The sequence below is a fragment of the Lepus europaeus genome, chromosome 3 (assembly GCF_033115175.1).
Source record: "Lepus europaeus isolate LE1 chromosome 3, mLepTim1.pri, whole genome shotgun sequence".
Taxonomy (NCBI): Eukaryota; Metazoa; Chordata; class Mammalia; order Lagomorpha; family Leporidae; genus Lepus; species Lepus europaeus.
Window position 1 is genome coordinate 155452625 of NC_084829.1, and position 25319 is coordinate 155477943.

Below are 25319 nucleotides of genomic sequence, written 5' to 3' on the forward strand. Positions count from 1 at the left end.
TATTTCTTTTGTATATTTAGAATTATCCAGTCTCTGTCTATACTACTTGATTGGGAGCTCTCTGCATTTATTACACCTATCACAGTGAGTGGCATATTGAAAACAATTTCAATAAATCACCATGGCTGCTATTATTATAACCAGTTCACCGATAGAAAACTAAGAAGTGGGGCAATTGTTAATCTAGTCCACAAGCCATGGTTGTAAATAGCCAAGAGAGCAGTTTTTTTAAAAAAAGTTATATATCTAATCTTGAAAGCTTTCCACTAAACAATATAATTTCTTGTTGGAAGCCAGTCTATATTTCAAATTGGTGTCTTCACTGGCTCTGTCATTGTTCTTCCTTTCTCTCTTAGATACACCAAAATGAAGACTGCCACCAACATCTATATTTTCAACCTTGCTCTGGCAGATGCCTTAGCAACCAGTACTCTGCCCTTCCAGAGTGTCAATTACCTAATGGGCACATGGCCATTTGGAACCATTCTTTGCAAGATTGTGATCTCCATAGATTACTATAATATGTTCACCAGCATATTCACCCTCTGCACTATGAGTGTCGATCGCTACATTGCAGTATGCCACCCCGTCAAGGCCCTGGATTTCCGTACACCCCGAAATGCCAAAATTGTCAATGTCTGCAACTGGATCCTCTCTTCAGCCATTGGTCTGCCTGTAATGTTCATGGCAACAACAAAGTACAGGCATGGTAAGTGATGTTGCTGGCCTGAGAGTTGGGAGGTTTGTAGCTCAATATATTGGTGATGTTTTGACCCCAGCAAAATGTATGAAGGGGTCCAATATGTTTGTCAAATGTAATTTTAATTATTCTCTCTATCAAAATGTCTTGGAATATTTTTGAAAAAGAAATTTTTCCTTGTAAGTTCACCAACTATATGATCTATTTGTCTCTGATTTTTCTGTACTCACATCATAAAAATGGTATGGAAATAAGAATATTGATCACCTAAGAGTAATTAAAGATTAAACTCAAAATTACCTTGGGGATTGTGTTGAAAATTCAAGTGGCTGCCTACATGACAAACACATCTTTCTAGATCTAATAGCAGACTAATGAATTACCAATCAAAAAAGCAGAGTGAAAATGACCATTAGCTAAAACCTTCTAATGAATTAGACAGTGATTATATGTTTTATATCAATGTAGACTCTATAAAGAGTCTATCTCATGGTCAGAAGTCCATAATTGTTCTCTGAATGGAAGCTTAATGTGGTCAAAGTGGACCAAAAATAATCAGAAACTTAGAGAAAAATAAGACACTCTCTGAAAATCAACAGAGAGCTAAGTTCTTTCCATTAATTTTTTAAATCTTTTCTTATTGTCTTGTGCAGTAATATCCTTAAGGGCAAGATAAGCACAATGAAAATATTGTCTGATGATATAACCACGTGTTTCTGCCCCTTTTTCCTCTTCATCTAGGCTCCATAGACTGTACACTAACATTTTCTCACCCAACCTGGTATTGGGAAAACCTGCTGAAGATCTGTGTCTTCATTTTTGCCTTCATCATGCCCGTCCTCATCATTACAGTGTGTTATGGGCTGATGATCCTTCGCCTCAAGAGCGTCCGCATGCTCTCAGGCTCCAAGGAAAAGGACAGGAACCTGCGCAGAATCACCAGGATGGTGCTGGTGGTTGTGGCTGTGTTTATCGTCTGCTGGACTCCAATTCACATTTATGTCATCATTAAAGCATTGATCAACATCCCAGAAACTACTTTCCAGACAGTTTCGTGGCACTTCTGCATTGCTCTTGGGTACACGAACAGCTGCCTCAACCCCGTCCTTTATGCATTTCTGGATGAAAACTTCAAGCGATGCTTCAGAGAGTTCTGTATCCCAACATCCTCCACCATTGAGCAACAAAACTCCACTCGAGTTCGTCAGAACACTAGAGACCACCCCTCCACAGCCAATACAGTGGATAGGACTAATCATCAGGTATGCAGTTTCTAGAATTAGATATACCTACTGAGGATGATGTAAAAATTAGAGTTTTATAGGAGTCTAAGATTTTAAATCATTATAAGGAGATCAGTAACTAGAGGATTGCAATTCATTATGAGAATGGGGGGGGGGGAGCAGATTGTGATCACAATGTCACAGAATGGCTTTGTTATATAAATGGCACACATGTATTTGGCTGCATGTATTGTCCAGGTATAAACATAAGCCAACTACAAATCCACAAAGCTGCTAACAAATTATTATCTTCATGGCCTTTGCTTCTATGCAAAATTTAAGATTTTATCATATTATAGAAGTGATCTTGATCTAGAATCCCTATCATTTCCCAAAGAAATGTTATCGATTTCACAGATACTACCTCAGTTCCCTTGGAACTTCTCAAAAGTCACTGCTGCTCTGGTTCTGTGGTTAAAGAGAAGGGATTAGTGCATTAGTGCCTCGCTCACTGTGTCCTTGTTTGCCCCATTACCACCACCCGGTCCCGCCCAGGATCACCGTTTTTGATTAACCACTAATGAAACATGGCCAAGATGGACCTGTCCAAGAATCTGTACACCCCTGTTATTAAGTACTGCTACAAGGATCCCAGAACTCACATGCCCTCGAAGTCATGTAGTAATGCTGGTAGACCCAGTTCCATCCAAGGAGACATTTTCACTTATACCTCACTCTAATTCCATTTCAGAAACAAAAGCCAGAAAGAAATGGTTTCAGATTTTTCTTCTTTTATCTAATTTTTTCCTCACCTGAAGATTTCTGTATCTGCTCTTTTTACTAAGCGGCTCTCCTCTTCCGTTGCTGTCAAAACCTAGAGCCACTTAAAGAGGGAAAGGGTTTAAACAAATTCTCTCCAACCCAATTTAAAACTCTCACTTCTAAGCTTGGGTTAACATGTTCTGCAGAGGAGTGAAATATTCCTATTGGTGCAAACTGAGAGCCATTGTAAACCATTGACTCTCTTTCCTTTAGGGGCTACAGATTCTTCCTCCTCCTTCCACATGCTACTGCCAGGGCCTCCTTCCATATCTGACCTTCTCAGCTCCATTCCCTTGTCTCACTTTTGGGAAATAGCACTCCCAGCATGTCTGCTGGCGCTTTCTCCTGAGTTAGGCGTCATCGTCTTTCAGTAGCCCAGACCCTGTCCTTGAATCCCTTCCAGCTCAGCAGTTCCACCTGAGTGTGTGCTTCTTGCACAGTCAGATACAGAAGAAAAGAAGCTAATTGGAGAAGTTCTAAATTTTCTTTAAAAATGCATCCAATTAGGGCTTATCTTTGTGGTGGCCTCCATGAAGCAGTATCAGTGTCAGATAACAGCAGAAACACTTTACCCAGGATTTGGCTGCTTTCCCAAAATACCCAACTGGGAGAGCTGGACAGAGAAGGAAGACTCCAGGAAAAGAGGAAAAGGCATCCTGACATGTTTGAAAATTAGGATAAATCAAAGATCTCTTTCACTAATCTCTACTGATGTGTCATCATTAGATTTTTGGCAGTAACATGCAAACAACTGGAACAATTTAGAAGCCTCTGATCAGAGTTTCAATGACATATCAAAATAATGAGGTCATTTGGAGAACTCAGAGGCTTTATGGCTGTTTCCATAAGATTTATTCAATTAGAAGTACAAATTGGGAATCTGACAAATAGGTGTTTGGTTTCTTTTTATTTATTTCCTGGTTTTTTTATTTACATCATGGGACATCATATTAGGAAACAAAGATAATTTGATTTGCATTGAATTTTTAAGTGTTTGTTGTCAGTTTATATTGGTTTTAGGTGTTTATGTTCTACCTGTGTATTTGTGTTTTCTCCAAGAAATATGTTTTACTGTACAAGTATATGTCACATTTTAAGTGCATTAGTCCACTTCATATTCTGCAGATCAGAGATCCAATATCAAACCTTCCCAGGGTGTCTGTACTCTGACAACTGTACCCTGAGACCATGTCTGTACCGCGCAAAGTGAAGTGGCGATTTGGCAGTTACAAAGGTAATTTGATAAGCCATATAAGAAAATTCTGTGCCAAAAATAAACTTCCATAGCTAAGGGCTGCTGAACCAGCTGCTGTTGCACAATTCCAAACTTTAGTGATTTGAAGCAGCCATTTATTGAGTTTATATTTCTATAGACTAATGATTCACACTGGGCTGGACTGGAGCATCCCTCCTGTCTCAGCTGGGCTCGCTCTTCACTCAGCTGCCAGATAGGCTGACCTAGAAAGGCCTCAGCAAGACCATCTGGCTCCACCTGGGCTCTCATCCTCAGCATGGCAGTACATGTCCTCAAGGGAGCCACCAGTTCTGAGAAAGGAAAGAGAAGGCGGCTTCTTGAGGTCTATGGCAGGGACTGGTACCAAGTCGCGTCCATGCTTTCTTGGTTTTGCTTTGCTTTTCATTATTTTATTTTTTAAAAGAATTCATTCACATATTAGATTCCAAGGATCACAGCAAATGCATGATAATTACTTCCATCCTTTTTACAGGTCAAGTAAAGTCACCATGTCAACCTATATTCAAGGGGTGGGAAAAAGTACTCCATGCCTCGCCCATAGGATCTGCAGTCACACTGCAAAGGGATGAGGCAATAGGGAGGGGAAGAACTGTGGCCACTTTTGCTAACAATCTACAGTAGGAAAATGCTGCATGGATCAGCAAGCCATCACTTACAGACAGGAAGATACCTGTCTTGCTCTTTCTTCTCCCTCCAGTACTTACTGAGCAGAGGATCTAGCACAGTGGAAAGTACTAAAAAGTACATATGGAATGAATGAATGATGAGAGGATGCACGTTGTTTCAGGAGATGTGAAGAGCAATGGGAATGACCCCTTTCTTGCACAGCCAATTGACAACCTACATGATGGCCTCACATTGTGATATTATTCCACGCTCACCCTTCAGTAACCAGAAAGTATTCACTGTAGGGCTTCTTCATTTTACCCTCCTAGTCTTCGGTGCTGTGATTAAAAGTTATACTTTTCAAAAAATTAGTTACATACATGCTTGTCTTTTTTTATTATTATTTTTAAAGGAAGGGACAAAAGTAGATTCAGAGCCCTGAAGATGTCTTCCCTAGGCTAAGTATTAAAAAATGTGAACTTTCATGTTCTCTTGTTCATTTCAGGGTACAGCTGACTGCTCCAGCTGCAGCATCCATGTGGGGTTTATGTTCAGTTTTTTTGTCTTTATGGCTTCTAGGTCTTTATTTGGTAGACACAGGCATAGGCATTCATTTTCCATCTGTTCTCAGTGTAATTTAATTTCTCTGCCCTGCTGTTGTCTTATTGAACTCCACTTTGCTTCAGAACTCTTCCCGTATGTACTCAGACCAATTCAGATCCAGCTCAAATCTCAAATGCTGGCTCTGCGATTCTGCATTCTTTGTTGATTTCTACCCTGCTGGTATTCAGTAAAGCATTTTTCTATTTTGCCACTTAGGTGATTTTTAAATGTTGCATGTTATTTTGGAAAATGTATGACTTCTAGGTCATTTAGGTCATTATTTAAACATTTTATGCTAATTACCATCAAAATAATAATAATTTCTTATGTTCATATGGCAAGATACAGATTAAAAAGTGCTTTCACATACCCTGTCACATCTACTTCCTACAACAATCATGATGGATAAACATGAGAAAATAAATGCTCACAGAAGTTAAATGATTATAAAATATCAAACAACCAGGAAAAGGCAGAATCCAGATGAGCACCCAAGGCTTCCAACATTAATCCAAAGCTTTTCTCAGCCTCGCCACACAAGGCCACTTGACACTCAAGTGTTATTGTGTGGTCCCAATCAGGGAGTCTCAAACTTTACCATGAGCTCCAGAAAATATAATTTCTTAGGAGTTCCTCTGGTATATTATGGATCATTGTATGGATATGGGGTCCAAGAATTTGTGTTCTCAATAAAGCACTAAACTACAAACTCTGATTTCAACTGTAACTTCTTCTGAAACACTACCAAATTTACTCTTTTGTCTAATGTGAATGACCAATTCAGACAAGCTAATGGATATGAATTTCTTCAAGCAATGTGTTGAACGATGTGTTTTACAAAACAATGAAGTTATCCTTAGAAAAGGCCTTAACCTTATATCACCAGTGTGCTTTAGAGGACAAAGTAATATAACAAAGAGAAAGCTCAGTTTATGGTATGTCCTCCTAATCCCCTCTCATTATGCAGCAAGTCCATTCCTCAACACTGTGACCCAAAAAGCTAGGAGTTGCTATGCATTTGAATTAACCATAAACTGTAGTAGCCCCAGCTAAAGAGAAAGCAGAAGCCTAAAGTTTTAAACTACTACTAACTCTCCAAAGCTGGATCTCAAATTTTTAAAAGACATCTGTGGAGAGTTAATCTGGGAAGGAGATTATTTCAACTCCATGATAAAAGCCCCAAATGAGAATAGCTCACAAAATTACAACACTAGACCACATTAATGCATATTTGTGAATGAAAGCAAAAAAATTTGTTTCAATTCTATAGTTTAAAAAGAAAATGGGTCCAGTTGCATGTGTGTGCATGGTCAGGGGTATGGCTCTTCATGAAGTTCTGGAATTAGAGTATATCAAGGTTGAAAAGGAATACTATCTCATAAAAAAACAGGAGAAACTAGCATGCTTCTATAAATTCATTATAATCTGGGAGGGTAAGTTACTTTTATTGGGAATATGTTTATTCACATAAAGATTTGGCTAATTATTGTTGATAATAACATTTATTGATCAGTTTGGATCTAAGACAAGATATCTCATTTAATCCTGATGTATGGATTACAATTTTTACTCTACATGTGAGAAAACCTATATTTAACAAAGTAACTTACCCATAATAATACTTTAAAAGTGGCTGATCTTGGCTCCAGTTGAATTTGAGCTTATAACCCAATCAGTTCATTACTCAAAGCAATCTCTGTTCTTTCAAGATTTAGTCCTAAAGATTGGATTAACTGATGTAAATGGTACACCATTTTCTGTTGTCTACTCTTTCAACTAAAATATAGCAACATATTATCATTTAAAATGATAATTATCATTTAAAATTTATTATGTAAAAATTTATCATTTAAAAAATGACTTACAGTGAGCTGTCCTCCTATTTAATTAAATTTAAGTAGTGAATTTCTATTTTATAGCCATCTGTGAGTAAAAATGCATTTTCATGTATTGAATTTTTGAACATGTATATCACATAGTTTGAGGATTGAAAGAAATGTGAATGAGGAATAAGATTTATACAATATAATCCCACTAAATAAATAAAGACAAAGAGTAGAAATTAGAGGGAAAGGTAGCTCAGTATAAACAAAGAAGGAATTGTGATTTTTTTAAAAACTATTGAGATATGATTGACACAAAAAAGATCCATTTAAAGTTACAGTATGGGGAGTTTAGAAAGAATTATCCAAGCTTGGAGACACAGCAGATTCCTTGTTACTAGAGATTTCTAATGTTAAAATATCAATGTTTTTCCCAGAAAAAAATGGCTTTGAGAGAATTCAGATATTAAGATTGGATGGTTAGAGAATTGAAGGGATGATTATCTGTAAGCTTTTCAGTTTTTTCATTTCTATTAGATTTCTGTAGAATGTTAATACTAAAGTAAAATATTAATGTAATCCATGAAAAAACTACATAAACAAATGTTTATAAATATTGTCTATTTTATTTTGGTCTGGGGGATGGATTGCATGTGTGTTTGTGTGTGTGTGCATGTGTGTGTATTGCATACATATCCATTTCATTTTTTAGGTCAAAGTTCTCAAATTCATCTGAGCATAGGCCCAGTTTTTTAAGGGACATCTTATAACATCTCACACAAAGCAGCTTTCACTCGGCAATTATGAAAAATCCACTGTATACAAGCATGCCCTGACTAGCCATGAATCTATTAAAATTCAGTATTTCACTGGAATAAATGATGTAACTCACAATTCCAGGTATTAACCAGAATCCTAAAATTGTCTGTCAAACTCTTATTCTCACTCCTTTAAAACAGATGATCTAAATCCTTCAGTATTCAGACGAGACATAAACTTTTCATATCTCTGAAAACAGAGCAGGTTGTATTTTTGTTTGGGTTTTCACTTTTGTTTTGCATTTGTTTTGAAGCTTGACACTTTCTGGTTATAATTATAAGGAAAAGAGTATGTAGCTTTTGGGGTGTGTTTTTATTGGATTAAACTGCACATTGCTAAGAAAAAACCTTATAATTGACACATTCTTTTTTTGAAGGAAATATTTTTGCAGAAAACATACTTCTTTTAAAAGGCACAAATACTCAGCTGTGGGAGGTTGATATGACAGTATTTTCTGGTGAAATAATGCATTTAGAAGGCAGGGAACCTGGCTTCTGGCGCCAGCCCTACTGATGACCACCTGCGTGAGCCTAGTGTCCGAAGCCAGCCATTGCTTCAGTTATACATCTTTACAAGCAGGAGTTTCCTAGCCTCATTTTCCTGCCCAAGAAAAAGGACTCTCATTTGGGCTTGATTGATTACCCTGTTCAGACCACGGAGCCAGTGATTCTTGGTAGACCACAAAAGTGACCACCAAAACTTTCTTTCAGGAGACATAAGTTTTATCACACTGAACAAAATAAGTCCATATCAAAAGCAGGAGGAAGCCTATGGCAGCTCAAGTCTGCATCCTTTGAGCGACCAAACGATTCCTCTGCTCCTTGAATTCTCCCTTCCTGAATTTGGACCCTGGTGCTCTAGTTTTCAACATGTCTAACTAGAACTTGGAAAGATGAATGAGCTCCAATTACTTAGGTACATGGATATCTTTGCTTATGAGTCATCAACACCAAAGAGGTGTGTGTGTGCACGTGTGTGTGTGTGTAATGAATGAGATTATGAACTACCTGAAACTATAATCAACTTAGAAGTTTCCAAGTCTGTTATTGGCTCCAACTGCTAACTCATACAGCATCACAAGTAGTAAAAAGCAAATGAAAGTGAAGGAGATTAACTGAAAATAAAAATACTAAACTATCCTTGTCCAACACACTTGTGCACATTGCTTCACTTCTAACGGTTTCTGCTTCCTGCCATAGATTGATGATGCCGAAAGGCATAATTTCTTAAATTCTCTCCAGCTCCAAGCTATAGGACATGAATATAATTCTTAATATAGATGGAGATTAAAATCACCTCAAATAAGCATTGCTTGAAGCTTGAAAGCTTTTCAAACATTTTATTTGTTTTATCAAGCCCGAAAAATAACCCAAAAGGATTTGCTAGTTGACCTTCCGGAAAAATCACAGTTTATTTTTTCCCAGAAACCTTTTATTTAAGGTATATAAACTTCACACATTTCATAAATACATCTTTAAGAACATAGTGATTCTTCCCACTGTACCCATCCTCCCGTCTGCACTTCCATCGTTCTTCTTCCTCCCTCTCCTATTCCCATTCTCATTTTTTACTAAGATCTATTTTCAAATAACTTTATGCAATAAGATTAACTCTATGCTAAGTAAATAGTTCAACAAATAGTATTAAAAGAAAAACCGCTCCTCAATAGTCGAGGCAAGGACTGCTCAAAGTCATCGCATCTCAAAGTGTCAATTTTACTTCTATAGATAACCTTTAGATGCTTCATTAGTTACCACAGTCAGGGAGAACATATGAAAAATCACAGTTTAAAAACCAATTGACAAAAGTGGTGCTAGAATGTTATATCTCTGTATCTAAGTATTGTGGCTAATATCACATGTCAAATCTATGGAAAGAGCTCCGCCATGGTTACCGTCAGGGGGAAAAGTCCACTCTTAGGACAGAGAAGGTAGTTCCAAGTCTCTGAAGGCAGGAACTCAGCAAGCAAGCAGGTTGGTTTTGTTACTACTCTATGGCTACCAAAAATAGACAAAGTGACTCAGAGACCAGCAAAAAGACTTTATCACTCACAGCACAGCAAACAGTAGGAGCATGATAGCACCAGTTCCACTGACCCAATGTCGATGTCTTACAGCATGACCCAAAGGGTCCCAGTTGCTGCTACACATAGAGTGGGTTACACCACAACTGAAGATCCTACCACAAGGATTAAGTAAGCAGTAAACAAACCAATCTTCCTCCCCTGGGAACAAGAATTACAAAGTGGTCATCTTGTAGTCCTCCTATAGTCAGGAAATGGAGGTTCTTACCTGACTAGGCGGCTAGCTATAGAAAAAATAAGAGTCAGGAGATAGTAAGGTCTTGGAGTTCATCTCAGTAAGAATAGAAGGGGATGATCAGTGAACAACCTCTCCCAATAATTCACCTGTCAGTCCAGTGTGCTCTTAGACAAACTTAAATTTTCATATGATTATATCAACCCATCAGCAATTTGGATAGCACATAGTGGGCTGGAACCAAACCTGTTGCATTCACTATCCTGGGTAAGTGAGGATTATTATCAACAGAATCCCATCAACCAGATGAGGTCAATCAATCAATCATGCAGTGCAGTATCCTAGAAACAGCTAAGTCCCAGAGAGGCTAATTTCATACAACCATGTAGCTTCCTTATTTATTGTTTCCATAGATTGTGTCTCTATAATGTAACTGTTAACAACAATCACAACATGAGCAACTGGGAGTAACACAAACCTTCCCTGTGCAGCCACAAAGTAGTCTAAGGCCAACCTGTAAACCATTTACTGTGAGGGAGGAATGCAGACTGACCTGCTGATCGCTGTGGTTTGTTACATCTCATTACCTGTGGTAGCTAAATTTAAGGACAGGGTCCTGATATGCCTCTAGAATGTGGACGCTAATACCAAAGAACAGTACTCGAGTATATGGAAATACAGCACCACTCTATCCCTTGTTACTTGTGGCCTGAACAAGGACAACATGGCCACTGCCAATATCACAGTGGGTCAAAGATGAGCCAGTAGTAACCCCTGTGTTCAGGTGTGGCTACTGTCTCCCAGGTGTAACTAGTGGATACAAGTTTCTCTAGTTTAGGTTTAATCTAGATGTGAATCACTATTACACAGTTTGATGAAACCACCTCTGCATAGCCTGGGACAGTCCTGCATCCCGAGGGCTCTCAGGTGTCAGGAGAAGCATTTGAAAGGCATGAGCTTAACTGAACAAGACTTCACTTGTGCTTCCTCCCAGAGTGGTCCTCTAATCCCCCACCTCATAGGAAAGCAAGCAGAAATCATGGCAGCTTGCTAAGTTTTATTCTTCTCAGCCTCGATCTATTGATCCAAGTCACAATCTTCGAAAGGTAGCACATAACTGGACCACTCACTACTCCTTTCTTTATCACAAAAGCCGGAATATTTGCTTTCAGCTCCAGGAAGTTTCCAAACTTCCTTGAACCCAGTCCCTGAGTTCTGGTCTTTTTCCTTCTGAGAAGTCATTGTCTATCCTGGTACTGTGTACTTTCTGCCGATTTTTCTGGGATGAATCTTAGCATACTAGAAAGTAGCAAGAGGTAATGAAACTTCAAAGAAAATGACTGAACAAGCCAGTAGGTTGCCTTGCCTCAACTCTAGAGATGCCAAAAGTAAACAGAGACTCAACACAACAAACATTCAAAATTTTGCAAGAGTACCAGTTACCTTGCCCCCATATCCCACAAGGCAATGCAATGAAAGCAGGTGATGATGGCTACACACATAGTGGATTCTGTCACAGTTGAGATCCAAAGCTAAATTTCAACACCTGGAGGAATGATAAACAGATATTTGCCAGGAGACAGCAGCCATATAGTGGCTAGTGCTGTGGATTCCTGCCCATACTGGATTGCCTGTGTGACCAGCTACAGAATTGGTCAGTCAGAGGCCTGTTGGAACAATCAGCAAAGGTATGTAGCACTTCCTGACCCGCAGTGACAGTGATCTGACCTATTATCAAGTTTATGAAACACATAAAAGATCCTTAGGAAGAAAGAGCAAACTTCATGTCAAAGTTTTCTAAAGATAATGTGTGTGTGTGTGTGTGAGTTGCAAGTAGAAGAGAGAGACTCAAAAGAGAAAGCCAAGTATAAAGAACATTTGATAACTCTAATCTGTAAGTGAATCTGGGTAGACAGTAGACCAGAGTTCCTTGTATCATTTAAATTCTTGCACCTCACCTGAAATTTGAAATTGACCAATAATAATTTTAATAAAGTTTTTATTTCACATTCCTTTACATTTACAAATATCTCCTTTTCTCCTCACCAAAACGGCAATGGTGATAACAACAACTACTTGTTATATATGGCACTTGTTTCATTTCCACAGTCTTATTCCTTAACTGAAAAAAATTAAACCACATTTTTTATGCATCTGTACAAGTGTCATGTTGCTACTTAACATAGAGATTTTCAGAAGGTTCACAGAAAATAGAATTTAATAGTAAGCTTATTTTGGTTCAAAAAATGAAATCATGCATCATTTTCTCATACTGTAAATTTTCCATGAACATTTTGAAGACTCCTTGTCATAACTGGTGGCACAATGGGGGAGGGGTGTACTTCAAAGAAGTTACTTCAGGAAAAAAAAATACATTAATTATGAGAATGTGGTAAAAATATCTCTACCTAGAAGTGAAGAACGCAAATGTATTTCAAAGAAAGGCAATGCCTTGCGTTTGCAATCTTAGCCAAATCATAACTGATGAGAGGACAAAGAGAAGGAGGCAGAAGGCAGAGGGAAAGAAACAGCTTGAGTTAAAATAAGCTTTTTTCCAAGGAAGTATTGATAGCACCTCTAGGACACCCAGCATATAATACTTCAGCAGGGGACACAAATACCAGAGCAGGTTCATAATTACCCAGAAATCACTAAAGAAATTAGTTATCATCTTCGTGCTTAGAAAACCTCGGAAGGTGCAGGAGAAAGTATATCTGATGGTCCTCGATAGAGCTCTCCCACCCATGGGATGCTTAATGTGTGCTGCCACCAACTCTGAAGATTTCACTGTCTGTTTTTTTTCTCTTTTCAGCTAGAAAATCTGGAAGCAGAAACCACTCCACTGCCCTGAGTCTCATGCCATTCTGACCATCTCTGAGCTCAGAAGCCACTGTATGTGTGGAAGCAGGCCATTGCGAGAGTATGTAGGCAGGCCTGGTCTCCAAGGAAAGTGACTGCCTGTGAGTCGTCAAAAGTCTTTAGTCTCTGGCCATTCCACTCTGCACAAATCAAGCTCTGGAAGGAAAATAATACATAATACTAATAGTCCAGCTTGTGTATATAATCATGAGAAAGATGCCCAATGAGATCAACACACACCATGGTATGTGAATTGGGGTCATCAGAGAAAGTGACCCTTCTATAGGTAATCTTGTTTCCAAGCAACTACTAATGACCTCATCAAAGAAAAACCAACTATTGTTAAATTCACCATGGCAACACATAAAGTAAATGCTACCTCTGACCCAAGCACCCTGTGCGGAAAGTCCAAGTCTTTCCAGTCTTTTGTAAAAGGGAATACATGATTTTTTGACCAATAATGTCCACCTTAACAGCATCATTTGGTTGATATACCATTTTCGCCAGCTTTCTTGGTTTTGTATTGTTTAGTGAAACCACATCTCCCTTACCCAACTCTTCAATTGCAGGGGAAGAAATTAACACAAAGATAATTCAAGACACAGTCATGGATACGTCAGCTGCAGCAGGACTGATTCTAAGGCACCGCAAGTGCTTCCCAAGAGTTTAAATGGGGCATTCTTAATGCTTAGGGTCTTTGTGATTGGCTCCCCAGTTTCGTGAAATTCCCTTTCTCCCTCACACCTGAGTGTTCACATAAGATAATAGCCAATGAGCTCGCCATTTCACCAGTGCAGGAAGTCAAGCATTCAAATGTACTCTTCAGTCCTCAGTGGGTTCCCCGCACTGCATGCTCCACTTACACTATTTTTTTAACAGCTCAGAATACTCAGACCTTTTCAATCAGCATGATAAAATGCCAGAGGTTTTGTTGAATGTAAAACTTTAAACCTTTTAAAATATATATATACCCAATCAGCTTAATCTCAAGACAAAAAGACTCAAATGAACTTATAAAAAAAGTGTGATCTATTTTTTTTTTTATTCTGTGTAGTTACTTGGACATGAAACACTAACAATAGCCCAAAAATATTTCCCAGATTATGTTTTTATAATGTCACACCAGTATTTTGGCCTTTTTGGTATCTGCTAAATGTCAAGGTTTCCTTTGTAACGTGTTGATCTTCTCGAAGCAGTTTCTCTAAGACAATTCTCTTTGACAGGGTTTCTTTGTTGGAAAATACAGTAGAGATTTGGCAATCATCCACTGTACTTGATCTATGTAGACAGCCAAGTCAGATGGCCCATGACAGAAAGCTTTCCACTTTGAACTTTTGTCAGCATTGATTAAATGAATCAAATGCATTGTAGTTGTCTATAAAATAGAAGCAGAAAAATAGTATCTACTTCCTTCTGACATTCTTGAGTCTATAAGCTGCCAACAGACTCACCTGTAAAATTTGTGTCCCTTCATCAGTTCAGCAAGGTACAATATGCACCAGACACCCACAGGTAATATTTCTGGAAGACAGTTGTTATGGATCAGAATAACTGAACTCACTGTGTCAGATCCAATTATCTATAGTGGTGTGAACTCAACTCATGTATCCATGATAGCAGAAAAAAAAGTTAAATGCTTTAGTGTTGACTTGTGATGATGTCTCATATTTGCCAATAATAATCTCCGCTATTATGTTCCAGAATAGATGTGTACCAAGTTTGATTTTCTTACATTTTCAGATAAAAGTAATTAAAACCAAGGCCTTAAAATATTAGAATGTTAAATAAACCCATTTACATATATACACTACTGGAGATTCTACATGTAAAATGAATCATACAAATGAAACACAACAAGAGAATGAAATATTTGTAGATAAATCATTGGGAAAGAATTTTCTCACTTTTAATAGGCTATGATAACATGAGTTTTATCAAGAGATGACATAGAATTTCTTTTGCTCATAAGATTCTTTCCCAAAAATCATTGTTTCTGCTTCATGATCAGCTCTTTGTCTGAATTAGATGGTGTATGATTGAGAGCAACTTAGCCTCAATGTAAAATTTTATCCATCTTTTCCTGCAAATGTCTTGTGTGTAAACAAGCTTCTCCCTTGCCTTCTCTTAGACTACTTAGATTATTTAATGAAGGGGTTATCTTAAAAGCAAAATATGCTAAAGTGAATAATAAATGTGTTGTCAACACTTTTCATTCAAATCATTTTTTTATTGTGAATTTGCTCCAACTACCTTGCAGTTCCATGGCAAATAGGGAGGTAACACCTCTGACTCAGTCAGGAAGGCTGTTTCTATAAATCTAAGATAAAAGAAAATGCAAGGTTCTTCTTTGTCCGTTCTTCCTATTTCACCTTTGCCCTTTAGAATATCCTTTCTTCCTAGACTTGTATCCCAGGAATGCAGACTGGAGCTGTGAAGTCAAAGTGTTGCTTCTTCATCTGATTATTTCCTGGGGAAAATTGCAGTTGATGAGATCCCCAGTAGTCAGTGGCCTTTCATCTTTCAATTACCACCTGCACTGTTATTTTCTTCCTGCATCATTCTTTCATTCCCAATCACTAGAAAGGAAAGAAGAGGGGAGATGAGACTCAGATGGTGGGAGTGATTTTCCAGGATCCAGCTACCAGCTACTCCATTGTGGGGAGGAGGAGAGTGCCCTCAGAAAAGGCTTTAATCATAAATTTGTTTTAAATCGTGTAATATTCTGGAATTACCATAACAATTTGATGACATTTAATAAAAGAGCTTAGCAAAGAGACTAAAAGCGTGAACTTTAAGGTCATCCAGATCCACATCTCAATGCCCATCGTGAATTTCTTTTGGCTTTGTGGTTTTGAGCAGTATGTTTATGCTCCCCTAGCTTCAGTCTTCTCTTCTAAGCATAGATGATAATAGCAACCTTATAAGAGTATGGTGAGGATCAAATGAGACGATGTATATAAGAGACGTGGCCTAGGAGGAAGCAATTGCTCCCTCTTTGTAGTGGAAATTCTAAATGAAAACCAGCAGTGTCAAAACAAAGAAAATATGAGAAATTCACTGGGAGCCATCTCTGATCACTTCTGGCACAAAATCCTGAGGAAGACTTCATTTGAGAAGGCAGGAGCAGCCTGTAGGACACGTTAACTGCATTGCCTTCCAATGCAGCCATTGGAAGAAGGACTTTTTTTTTTTAACTTTTATTTAGTAAATATAAATTTTCAAAGTACAGTTTATGGATTACAATGGCTTTTCCCCCCCATAACTTCCCTCCCACTCGCATCCCTACCATCTCCCACTCCCTCTCCCATTCCATTCACATCAAAATTCACTTTCAATTATCTTTATATACAGAAGATTAATTTAGTATATATTAAGTAAAGATTTCATCAGTTTGCACCTACACAGAACATAAAGTGTAAAATACTGTTTGAGTAATAGTTATAGCATTAATTCACATTGAACAACACATTAAGGACAGAGATCCCACATGAGGCGTAAGTACACAGTGACTTCTATTGTTGACTTAACAATTTGACACTCTTGTTTATGGCGTCAGTAATCTCCCTAGGCTCTAGTCATGAGTTGCCAAGGCTATGGAAGAAAGACTCTTAATTTGGTCATTTGAAACTTTTCTCAACATCAAAATAGGAGGTTGTCAGTTTTAAAATAAATTAAAAAGCAACTTTCAGTTGAGAGAGGATATTCATTTCCTTAGATATTGGGATTTGTGTTGCCAGAACTGGTATCCATTCCCATGCAAATTTCATTATTTGAAAAAGGCTCACTTAGCTTATCTAATATTACTCAAAAGATGCCTACAAAATGTTGTTCCCAGAGTTTCATGGCATGCCCTTTTCATCTCAGGATCCAGGCAAAAGTTGAAATTCAGAAGCATAGATACAAAGCCTGGTAGGTAAGTGTAGTTGATATAAAAAGTATCTCCCAAAAGACCCACTGACCACAGTTATCATAAAGCAGTCAAAACCCTAAGTTAGATGGACCTACATGTCTGAAAGCTGAAAACAAGAGCTTCCTGGTAATGCTTAAATTAAATGTTCCATTGAGAGTGCATTGAAACACCAAGATGTGTGCTGTATCTTTCATAAAGCTAAGACAATCAGTTTATACAAACATATATTGACAGTTATCAAGGTGAGATGGCCCACTAGAAGTTTTTCCAGTTTCAGTCATTTCACCTGAAGAAGTTGATAGTATTTCTTGGAATATTACAAACTTTGGAGAGTTCTAGCCAAAACAACCCAAGGACAGGACATGATAGCCTAAGCTCACTGGTTTCTCAATTAACCACAAATTCCCCAGCTATAATTGTGCAATGCTTGAAATCACTCATAATAACCAACATAAAACACCAACATACTCACCAACAAAAACAGATTTCTTAGGGAATCCTCACTGCTATTGTAAAAACCTCAAGATTCTTGCCTATTTTCTTAACCTACTTCTTTTCTCACAGGTCATGTTGCTTGGGCTTGGGGATGGGAGAAACAAACATTAAACTTCATGAATGCCTAGGCCACTGCAACCCTCACTACTGTATTTTTCCTGGTTTGAGATGCTTCAGGATCCATGGTCAGAGAATAGGACATGCAGTTTGTATTTTAGACAGTTATATTAAGGTCCAAAGCAAAAATCAACTAAAGCATCCAACTTCGGAACATCTATCCTGGAACCAGTTAAATTTAATTAGAAATAATTTCATATCACATTGTTCTTCACTGTCATCAAAATAGTAAAAAGACAAGAGATTATGTACATTACTAACTGTTCAAAACCAATGGCCAATAGCTTCATGCTATAGTGTGTGGTGAATGTTCAGGTTCTTGTCGTTATTAAACTGTGTGACATTGCTTAAAAGAGGAGACAGGGCCGGCGCCGCGACTCACTAGGCTAATCCTCCACCTGCGGCGCCGGCACCCCGGGTTCTAGTACTGATTGGGGCACCGGATTCTGTCCCGGTTGCTCCTCTTCCAGTCCAGCTCTCTGCTGTGGCCCGGGAGTGCAGTGGAGGATGGCCTAAGTCCTTGGGCCTTGGACCCCATGGGAGACCAGGAGGAAGCACCTGGCTCCTGGCTTCAGATCGGCACAGCGTGCTGGCTGCAACATGCCGGCCATAGCGGCCATTGCGGGGTGAACCAACGGAAAACGAATACCTTTTTCTCTGTCTCTCTCTCTCTCACTGTCTAACTCTGCCTGTCAAAAAATAAAAAAAAAATTTTAAAAAGAGGAGACAGATGAGTCAAGCTCAATTTAATTCAACCAATATTATTGTGTCTTAGGAACTGGAATTACCATCATAAGGACACTTGACACTGAGATTTCAGGATTATGAAAGGTGAATTGAAGCTAGATTGAAGGTGCATCCTCAAATAGAGAAATTTTCTAATAACATTAAATAAATGCTGCATATGCATTTTAATGGAATTCTAAGCACTCAGAAGCCATTAAAATTAAATATATCAATCATTAAAAGAACCTCTTGACTCAAGTATATGAAAATATGATTCTACACCCTGGGCACATATTCAAAGACTGTTTTGCCAGAGTTCTTCCCATCATACATTTAATGCAAATTTAATAAGTAAAAAAAATTTTTTTTTCAACTGATGAGCATTGCTATAAGCTTTTAGAGAGGGAGAATTTACTGAAAATCTACACTTTGAATTCCATTTAAAATTTACAAAGTTATAGAGCAAGTTGGGAGAGTCAGTGCTCCCTCTGCACTTTGAGAGTTCATGTGTCTGTATCTGAGTCAGTCTGGAGGCTAACCCTTAGTGCTCCAATGTCCCAGGTCCTAGCACTTGCACTGGGGAAAATGACCATGTGATCTACTATGGTATAAGGATAAATTCCTTCCATTCCCATCTTCCAGAAACTCAATGTCTCTGATCTATCAATATCCCAAGAACTTTATGTGTTTGAAATAAAAAAAAAGAACAACTCTACCACCACAGCTTAAGTTCCTACAGCATACTATTTGGTCTGAGATAATTATTTATTTATTTGTGAAATACTCAAGAAAAATCAAGTAGAACCAATGAATGGGAAGGAAGGAAGGAAGGCAAGAACATACATTATCATTCCACTTTTAACATCACAATTATCACTTGCTGCCACTCAAAGAAAGTAGTTTGCCTTACCAGGCTTTGTCCAAAAACTTATATTAAAAGTGCTTAAATGTTCTATGGAGCAGGAAACCATCTCTTTAAGTTGCAAATAGTCTATAGAATCTATCAGTCCAGAAATAAGACCTACTGAAGGCCACAGTCGAGTGCAAGCAGCTTTGCGAGATATTTTGCAGCCCAATGTTCCAAGAAAATTGTCCTTGTGAGAACAATGCAGAGCTATACCAGTTCTTTGTTAGTATAAAAACTGTCCCATGTTGATTAGAACAATTCCCTAGATTTCAATGTGAACATAGATACAGTTACATTTTTCAAATGATGCATCTTCATTTTTTGAAGGAGGATACTCATAATATGTGATAACTACAGTCTCCTCTGTCTGTACATTTCAGTGACTTATTATCACCCAAAGCTATTTTATGAATCAAATGCAGCATGCTTCTAACCCCAAAATCATGCACATGAATTCTAAACCTGTGCAATTAAAAGAGATGAGTTACTTATAGTTCAGCTAACACCATCACATTCTTATGAAATAGTCATTGCCTATAAAAAAAAAAAAGATGTGCATTTGTTTCATGGTTTATGAGGGAACAGAGAGGCCCTTCTCATTTTGATGTTGTCACAGAAATTGCAATAGGAATGTTTAGTAAGAAAACCCTTCTAAGAAAATATCTTAAGTGTTGCCTACACTTTCTTCTTACCTTTTAATTTAATTTTGAAAGGATTTAAATCTTAAAAATAGCTTACCACTTTCTATTTGCATTCAAGTCACTTAAAAGATTTTCCAATGCTTTCATTCAAATACATAAATGTTTTATTTAATTAGTACTAACCATTAATGTTAGAAACTTTTCTGGAAGTAGTCAGAAAACTTACGAAGTACCCAATGGAAATGAGGGAAGAGGTGGTTTAGACCAAGAATGATATAAAGCTCAGAGAAAGGGAAGAAATAACAGAGATATCTTATTTTCCTAAGATCTGGGTAAAATGGAACAAAGTTGTATACACTGAACAGCATGAGTGAGCTTCGTTAGTTGGACCACAGTAAAATCACTTTAATGAATGTATACCAATGAAAATGGAGCAGAGATTACATTTGTGTGACCCGTTGGTTGTGATTTCAGTGTTCAAGAGGGCAAAGCTGAGGTCTCTTTGGAAAGAAGAGAAGCAATTATTGTTCCTTATTTCCAGAGGAGAAGTGCCCAACACGACAGGACTCTGCTTCCCCTGATTCCCTCCAGAGTTGGGTTTCTGGGCTGCAGAGATACTTATCTCATCCTGTATCTCACGACGGTGGTCATGTCACAGTCCCACATGGCTGTGACACCTAAAAACCAAACCTAGAGGTGAGCAGATACCTATTTTATTCTGCAAACACCTGGGTAGACTTGGCTTCCTTAGCTCTTCACATCTCTGGGTAAGAAGGTACAGTTACAAGTGTTCATCCCTCAGAAAGTCTTTCCCCAATATGAAAATGTCATTTGCTTGGTTTCCTTTTACAGCATAAGCACAACCACAAGATGCAGTATTCAACTGTAAACTTTGTCTGCCAGGGTGTACATACAGCTTCCTCTTGGATTTTCCTAGACACAACGCTTAAAAATCAGTAGACATCATTGCCAGCAAGTTTAACTAGCAAAGACACCCTCCAAAAGAAGAAGTCTCATTCGTGAGGTGAATCTGATTAAAATGGCCAGTGAGATGTTCCCGCCTAGTCCCTTACTTACACAGTCTTTGAACTTTGTGGTTTGTTTTTGGGGTCTGGGTTTTGTTGTGGTGGTGGTAGCAATTGTTGTTCAGTTGTAGCTGTATTTCTCTGTCATTAAACTGTTACATTCTCCTTAGGATAGGAACTACATCCCCTTCTCAATTTTGTCTTCTGAATGAATTTCCCTTTGTAATGACCAGTATGGGAAATCAATAACACCATTGCAGAAGTCCCTAGGCTCTGGCTTGACAGGTGGTGCCACCTACATTCTCCTTTCTCTCCAGCCTTTTGACCGCAGAACCAGTCAGAATGCCATCCCCAACATCCTAACTAGAACAAGAAAGGCATAAGCTGAATCTTGTTCTGCATCTCTGCAGGTGGTAAACCTGCTGCCCAGGCCTGCTCCTGCCTCTGCAGGGGTCCATTCACAAAACAAGAAAATAACAAGAGCTTCCTGTTACTCTCTTCAGCTATAATACAATTTGTTCCCATCTGCCCCCTAACTCACCCCTGCTCTGACTCAGTGGGGAGCTGCTCCCGATCTGCTGTATTAACTAAAAACTCATTTGCTTTATGGAAATTTTAGGTGCTTATTTCTTAAGGGGATAGAGAAAACCATAGGCCTGCTTCTTTGCTGGGTACTTTCCATGCAAGCTACTATATCCATATAAATTAAGTTAAAAGAACAGGTTATTTTCAGGATTTATGAATTCAGTATTGCAAGAAGTAGTCTGGCAAATGTTCTCAGGATTGCATTGTTGCTTATGAATTAGTCACATAACTTCTGCATGGGTTGGGGGAAAACAAAAATAAGAAAAATGTGGGTTAACCTGAAGAGCTGCCTAGTGATTTTTGCTTGTTTTAATAAACTCCATCCATTTATTGCAGAAACAAAATGGGGATGGGGTTAACCCTGATTATGAGTCCTTTTTCCCTTCTATAATGAATGCCTTCCAACTAAATCTTATAATGAAATCCATAAACCAATTTATACAATTTCCAAAGTGATGATTAATTCATCCTAAGCAATGTTCGTACAACAAAATTTCAGTGAAATCTAAGACTTGGGGTAGTCCATTGAGGTTATTTGCAGGTTGGCCCTTGGGCATGGAAGTGCACGTGAAAATAGGGAGATCTCTTTTTTAAAGCATCATTTTTCTTGCAATAAGGCTGAAGTTCCAGTAGGAAATCGGAGATCAATTTGACCACTGTTTTCTTATTGATTCTGAAGACAGTTGAAGCAGTCCTGCTGCCTGCCCTCTAAATAGCTGGCTTCTCACTTACAGACAGCTGAAAACTGCATAATTAAAAACACAGCGAGGCAAAAGATTCCCCAATGCTTCATGCCCAGCTGACAGGGAGCAAAGGGGAACCTAGCAACTGTCAGGTCACAGCTGTGCTATTTCTCACATACATTTTTAAGAACTAGTATTTCTTGTGGCTTTTTTTGTCTAGTGCACAGATGGCTTTGTAAAAAACAAGGATGAAATTAGTGTTCAATTGGATCTAAAAACTTAAGTCAATTTGACTCCATTATGTTAAAAACAATAAGAATTTTACCCAAAATCTGTATTTTATAATGTTTTGAATTATAAGAATCTCATGTCACTATCACCTGATGTTGGGGACTGTCGCATTCTAATAGAATTGGAGTGTTGGTGCTCTTGGTTCAAGAAAATCTATAAAGGAAAGTAAGATGCCAATGATTCTGTTAGAGGTGCATGTTATTTCTCAAGAACATCTGCATTCACTTGGAAAATAGTTCTGGACATATCCTTGAGAAATATTTAGTTAATTCAAAGCCAGAAAAATGTGTGACAGTCCAGACGGGAGGGAAGAGCGCCTCAGTCTCTCAAGAACCAAAAACGCACCTGTGAATTGTTTAATGTCTGGTGTGGTTGCACATTCTGTTGTCAGTCTGGGACCTTTCATTTTAAGGGCTCTGTTAAATAACCACCACCAGCTCCAAACACTCTTTCCCATGTGCAAGCATGCACACGCACAAAACGTAGTGAAATGAACTGCTGGCATTATGTGTAACTGTAACCAAAAGAGAAAGCAATCAATAAAATAAAATGAATCAAGGGCTGGCGCCGTGGCTCAACAGGCTAATCCTCCGCCTTGCGGCGCCGGCACACCGGGTTCTAGTCCCGGTTGGGGCACCGATCCTGTCCCGGTTGCCCCTCTTCCAGGCCAGCTCTCTGCTGTGGCCAGGGAGTGCAGTGGAGGATGGCCCAAGTGTTTGGGCTCTGCACCCCATGGGAGACCAGGAGAAGCACCTGGCTCCTGCCATCAGATCAGCGCGGTGCGCCGGCCGCAGCGCGCTACCGCGGCGGCCATTAGAGGGTGAACCAACGGCAAAGGAAGACCTTTCTCTCTGTCTCTCTCTCTCACTGTCCACTCTGCCTGTCAAAAAATAAATAAATAAAATAAAATGAATCAAGGGCTTATCTACTTATTTGAAAGTCTGGAAACAATAAATAACTTGCACAATTTTCATTTACATTTGTGCTCTGGCAATAAGCTTAATGCGGCGCCGGCATCCCACATGGGCACTGGGTTCTAGTCCCCGTTGCTCCTCTTCCAGTCCAGCTCTCTGCTGTGGCCCGGGAAGGCAGTGGAGGATGGCCCAAGCGCTTGGGTGTCTGCACCCACATGGGAGACCAGGAAGAGGCACTTGGCTCCTGGCTTTGGATCTGCGGCCATTTGGGGAGTGAACCAACAGAAGGAAGACCTTTCTCTCTGTCTCTCTCCCTCACTGTCTAATTCTATCTGTCAAATAAATTTTAAAAAATGAAAATTAGAATATGCTTTCAACTATACTTTCTCTATTAAATCTCAGTTTGAAATCTCATTCTATTAGCTTTACACAAAACATCAATTTCAACAAAATATTTGAATTGTTATAAAATTCATAAAATATAATACTACCAAATATAATTTGATATTCCTACCTGAACAATTACTATGCTGAGCAAAGCTATATGAATGTCATCGTATATACTTCCATTAATTTAATGGAAATTAAGTTGGAAATATATGGTACATATATTCCCATTATATACTAGTTATATATATATATATAATTGTATATGTATATAAATACATACATACATACATGTAATGGTGCCAATTTTAATATATAGGAATACAAAAGGATACTTCAAAAGGTTCACTTAAAAATGGAATTAAAGATAGTGTGAACTTCCCATGAACTTGTTGAAGATCCCTCTTATAACCATTATATGGGAATATATCTACCAATACAACTGGGATATATAAAGGGAATATGTGTGTGTGCATGTATGTGTATGTGTGCTGATACAAATGGGAATTTGTGTGCCAGTGTAAATTAATGGGAATTACAGAAGTCTCGGTTTTCACTAAGTCATTCTTCCCTTAGCTATACATCTCTTGAATTTTTTCCTAATTAAATAATAATTTTAATGTAAAATGGCAAGTGATCTTGTTTTCATTCCATTGTATGAAAACAAACCATTCCAAAGTGAGGATTCATAAAAATAAGCTTCAAATGTGTTACACCAAATGTAGTAGAAAGACAACTTTCAGAAAACGCGAGTCTCAACATTAGGTGTTATGTCATTTGTTCTTAAATTTTTTTGTAAGGTGTAGGGTTAATGACACATTTTGTTATCCAAGGATATTTTCCTTCAGAAAAAAATGTGCTACATGCTTTTCATTAAATTCAAATGTTTCAGTGGGAAAAATATCAATGTATTATAAGGAATCTGTTTGGATTCTTTCAAGGGTGATTAAGTTCAAATACAATTATGAATGAATTGGAAAATTTTTTCAAGCACAAAAACCTTTTTTTAAAATGCATCTTGTTTTTTAAGAGGCAAAGAGACAGAGACAGAGTGACAAGCAAGAGAGGGGATTCTCAGACATTGGTTCATACTCCAGTTTCCTGCCAAAGTGGAAGCTGGGATTCAATCTGCTTTCCCACAAGGGTAGCAGGACCCCAACTGCTTGAGTTACCAGTGCTCCCTCCAAGAGTCTGCATTAGTAGGAAGCTGGAATCAGGAGCTGGAGCTGAGTATCAAAACCAGATATTATGCGGGATGCCTAGCCTCACCGGTTTTTTAATTGGTAGGCTAAACCTCTAAACTTATCTTTTAATTTCATTTCCATGAATTTATTGCAGTACCCTGGAATTTTAAACAGATTCTTGCCCACAAATTAGTTTTCTTCCCAGCAATAGAAATGGCAACAGAATTACCCCTTCTGTGTTCTCCAGGATTAAATCAAATGTAAGCAAACAGCCCATTGCTCTTTCTAGAGGCTTGCATTCAGGAATATGAAAGAGCAGAAGTGAAAGTGCTGAGGGGGACATGAAAGCTGGTATCCTGCTGCTGGGCATGTGGATCCAGCTTCTTAGGGCAGGGTAACATTTTAATTTGCAATAATCCAAACATCTAAGATCACACATAAATACCCACTGGTAGCATGAAAAACAAGCTATAATGATTCAGGTTT

At 38.3% G+C, this 25319-nt stretch overlaps 1 protein-coding gene across 1 annotated transcript in view; it reads left to right on the forward strand.

Moving 5' to 3' along the window:
- The window catches only part of OPRM1 (opioid receptor mu 1), a 185797-nt gene that overhangs the window by 55255 nt on the left and 105223 nt on the right, over positions 1-25319 (forward strand). The window contains exons 2-3 of the mRNA XM_062186957.1: positions 357-709; positions 1442-1962. Of these exons, the coding sequence (XP_062042941.1) occupies positions 357-709; positions 1442-1962 (874 nt within the window). The remainder of the gene's footprint in view (positions 1-356; positions 710-1441; positions 1963-25319) is intronic.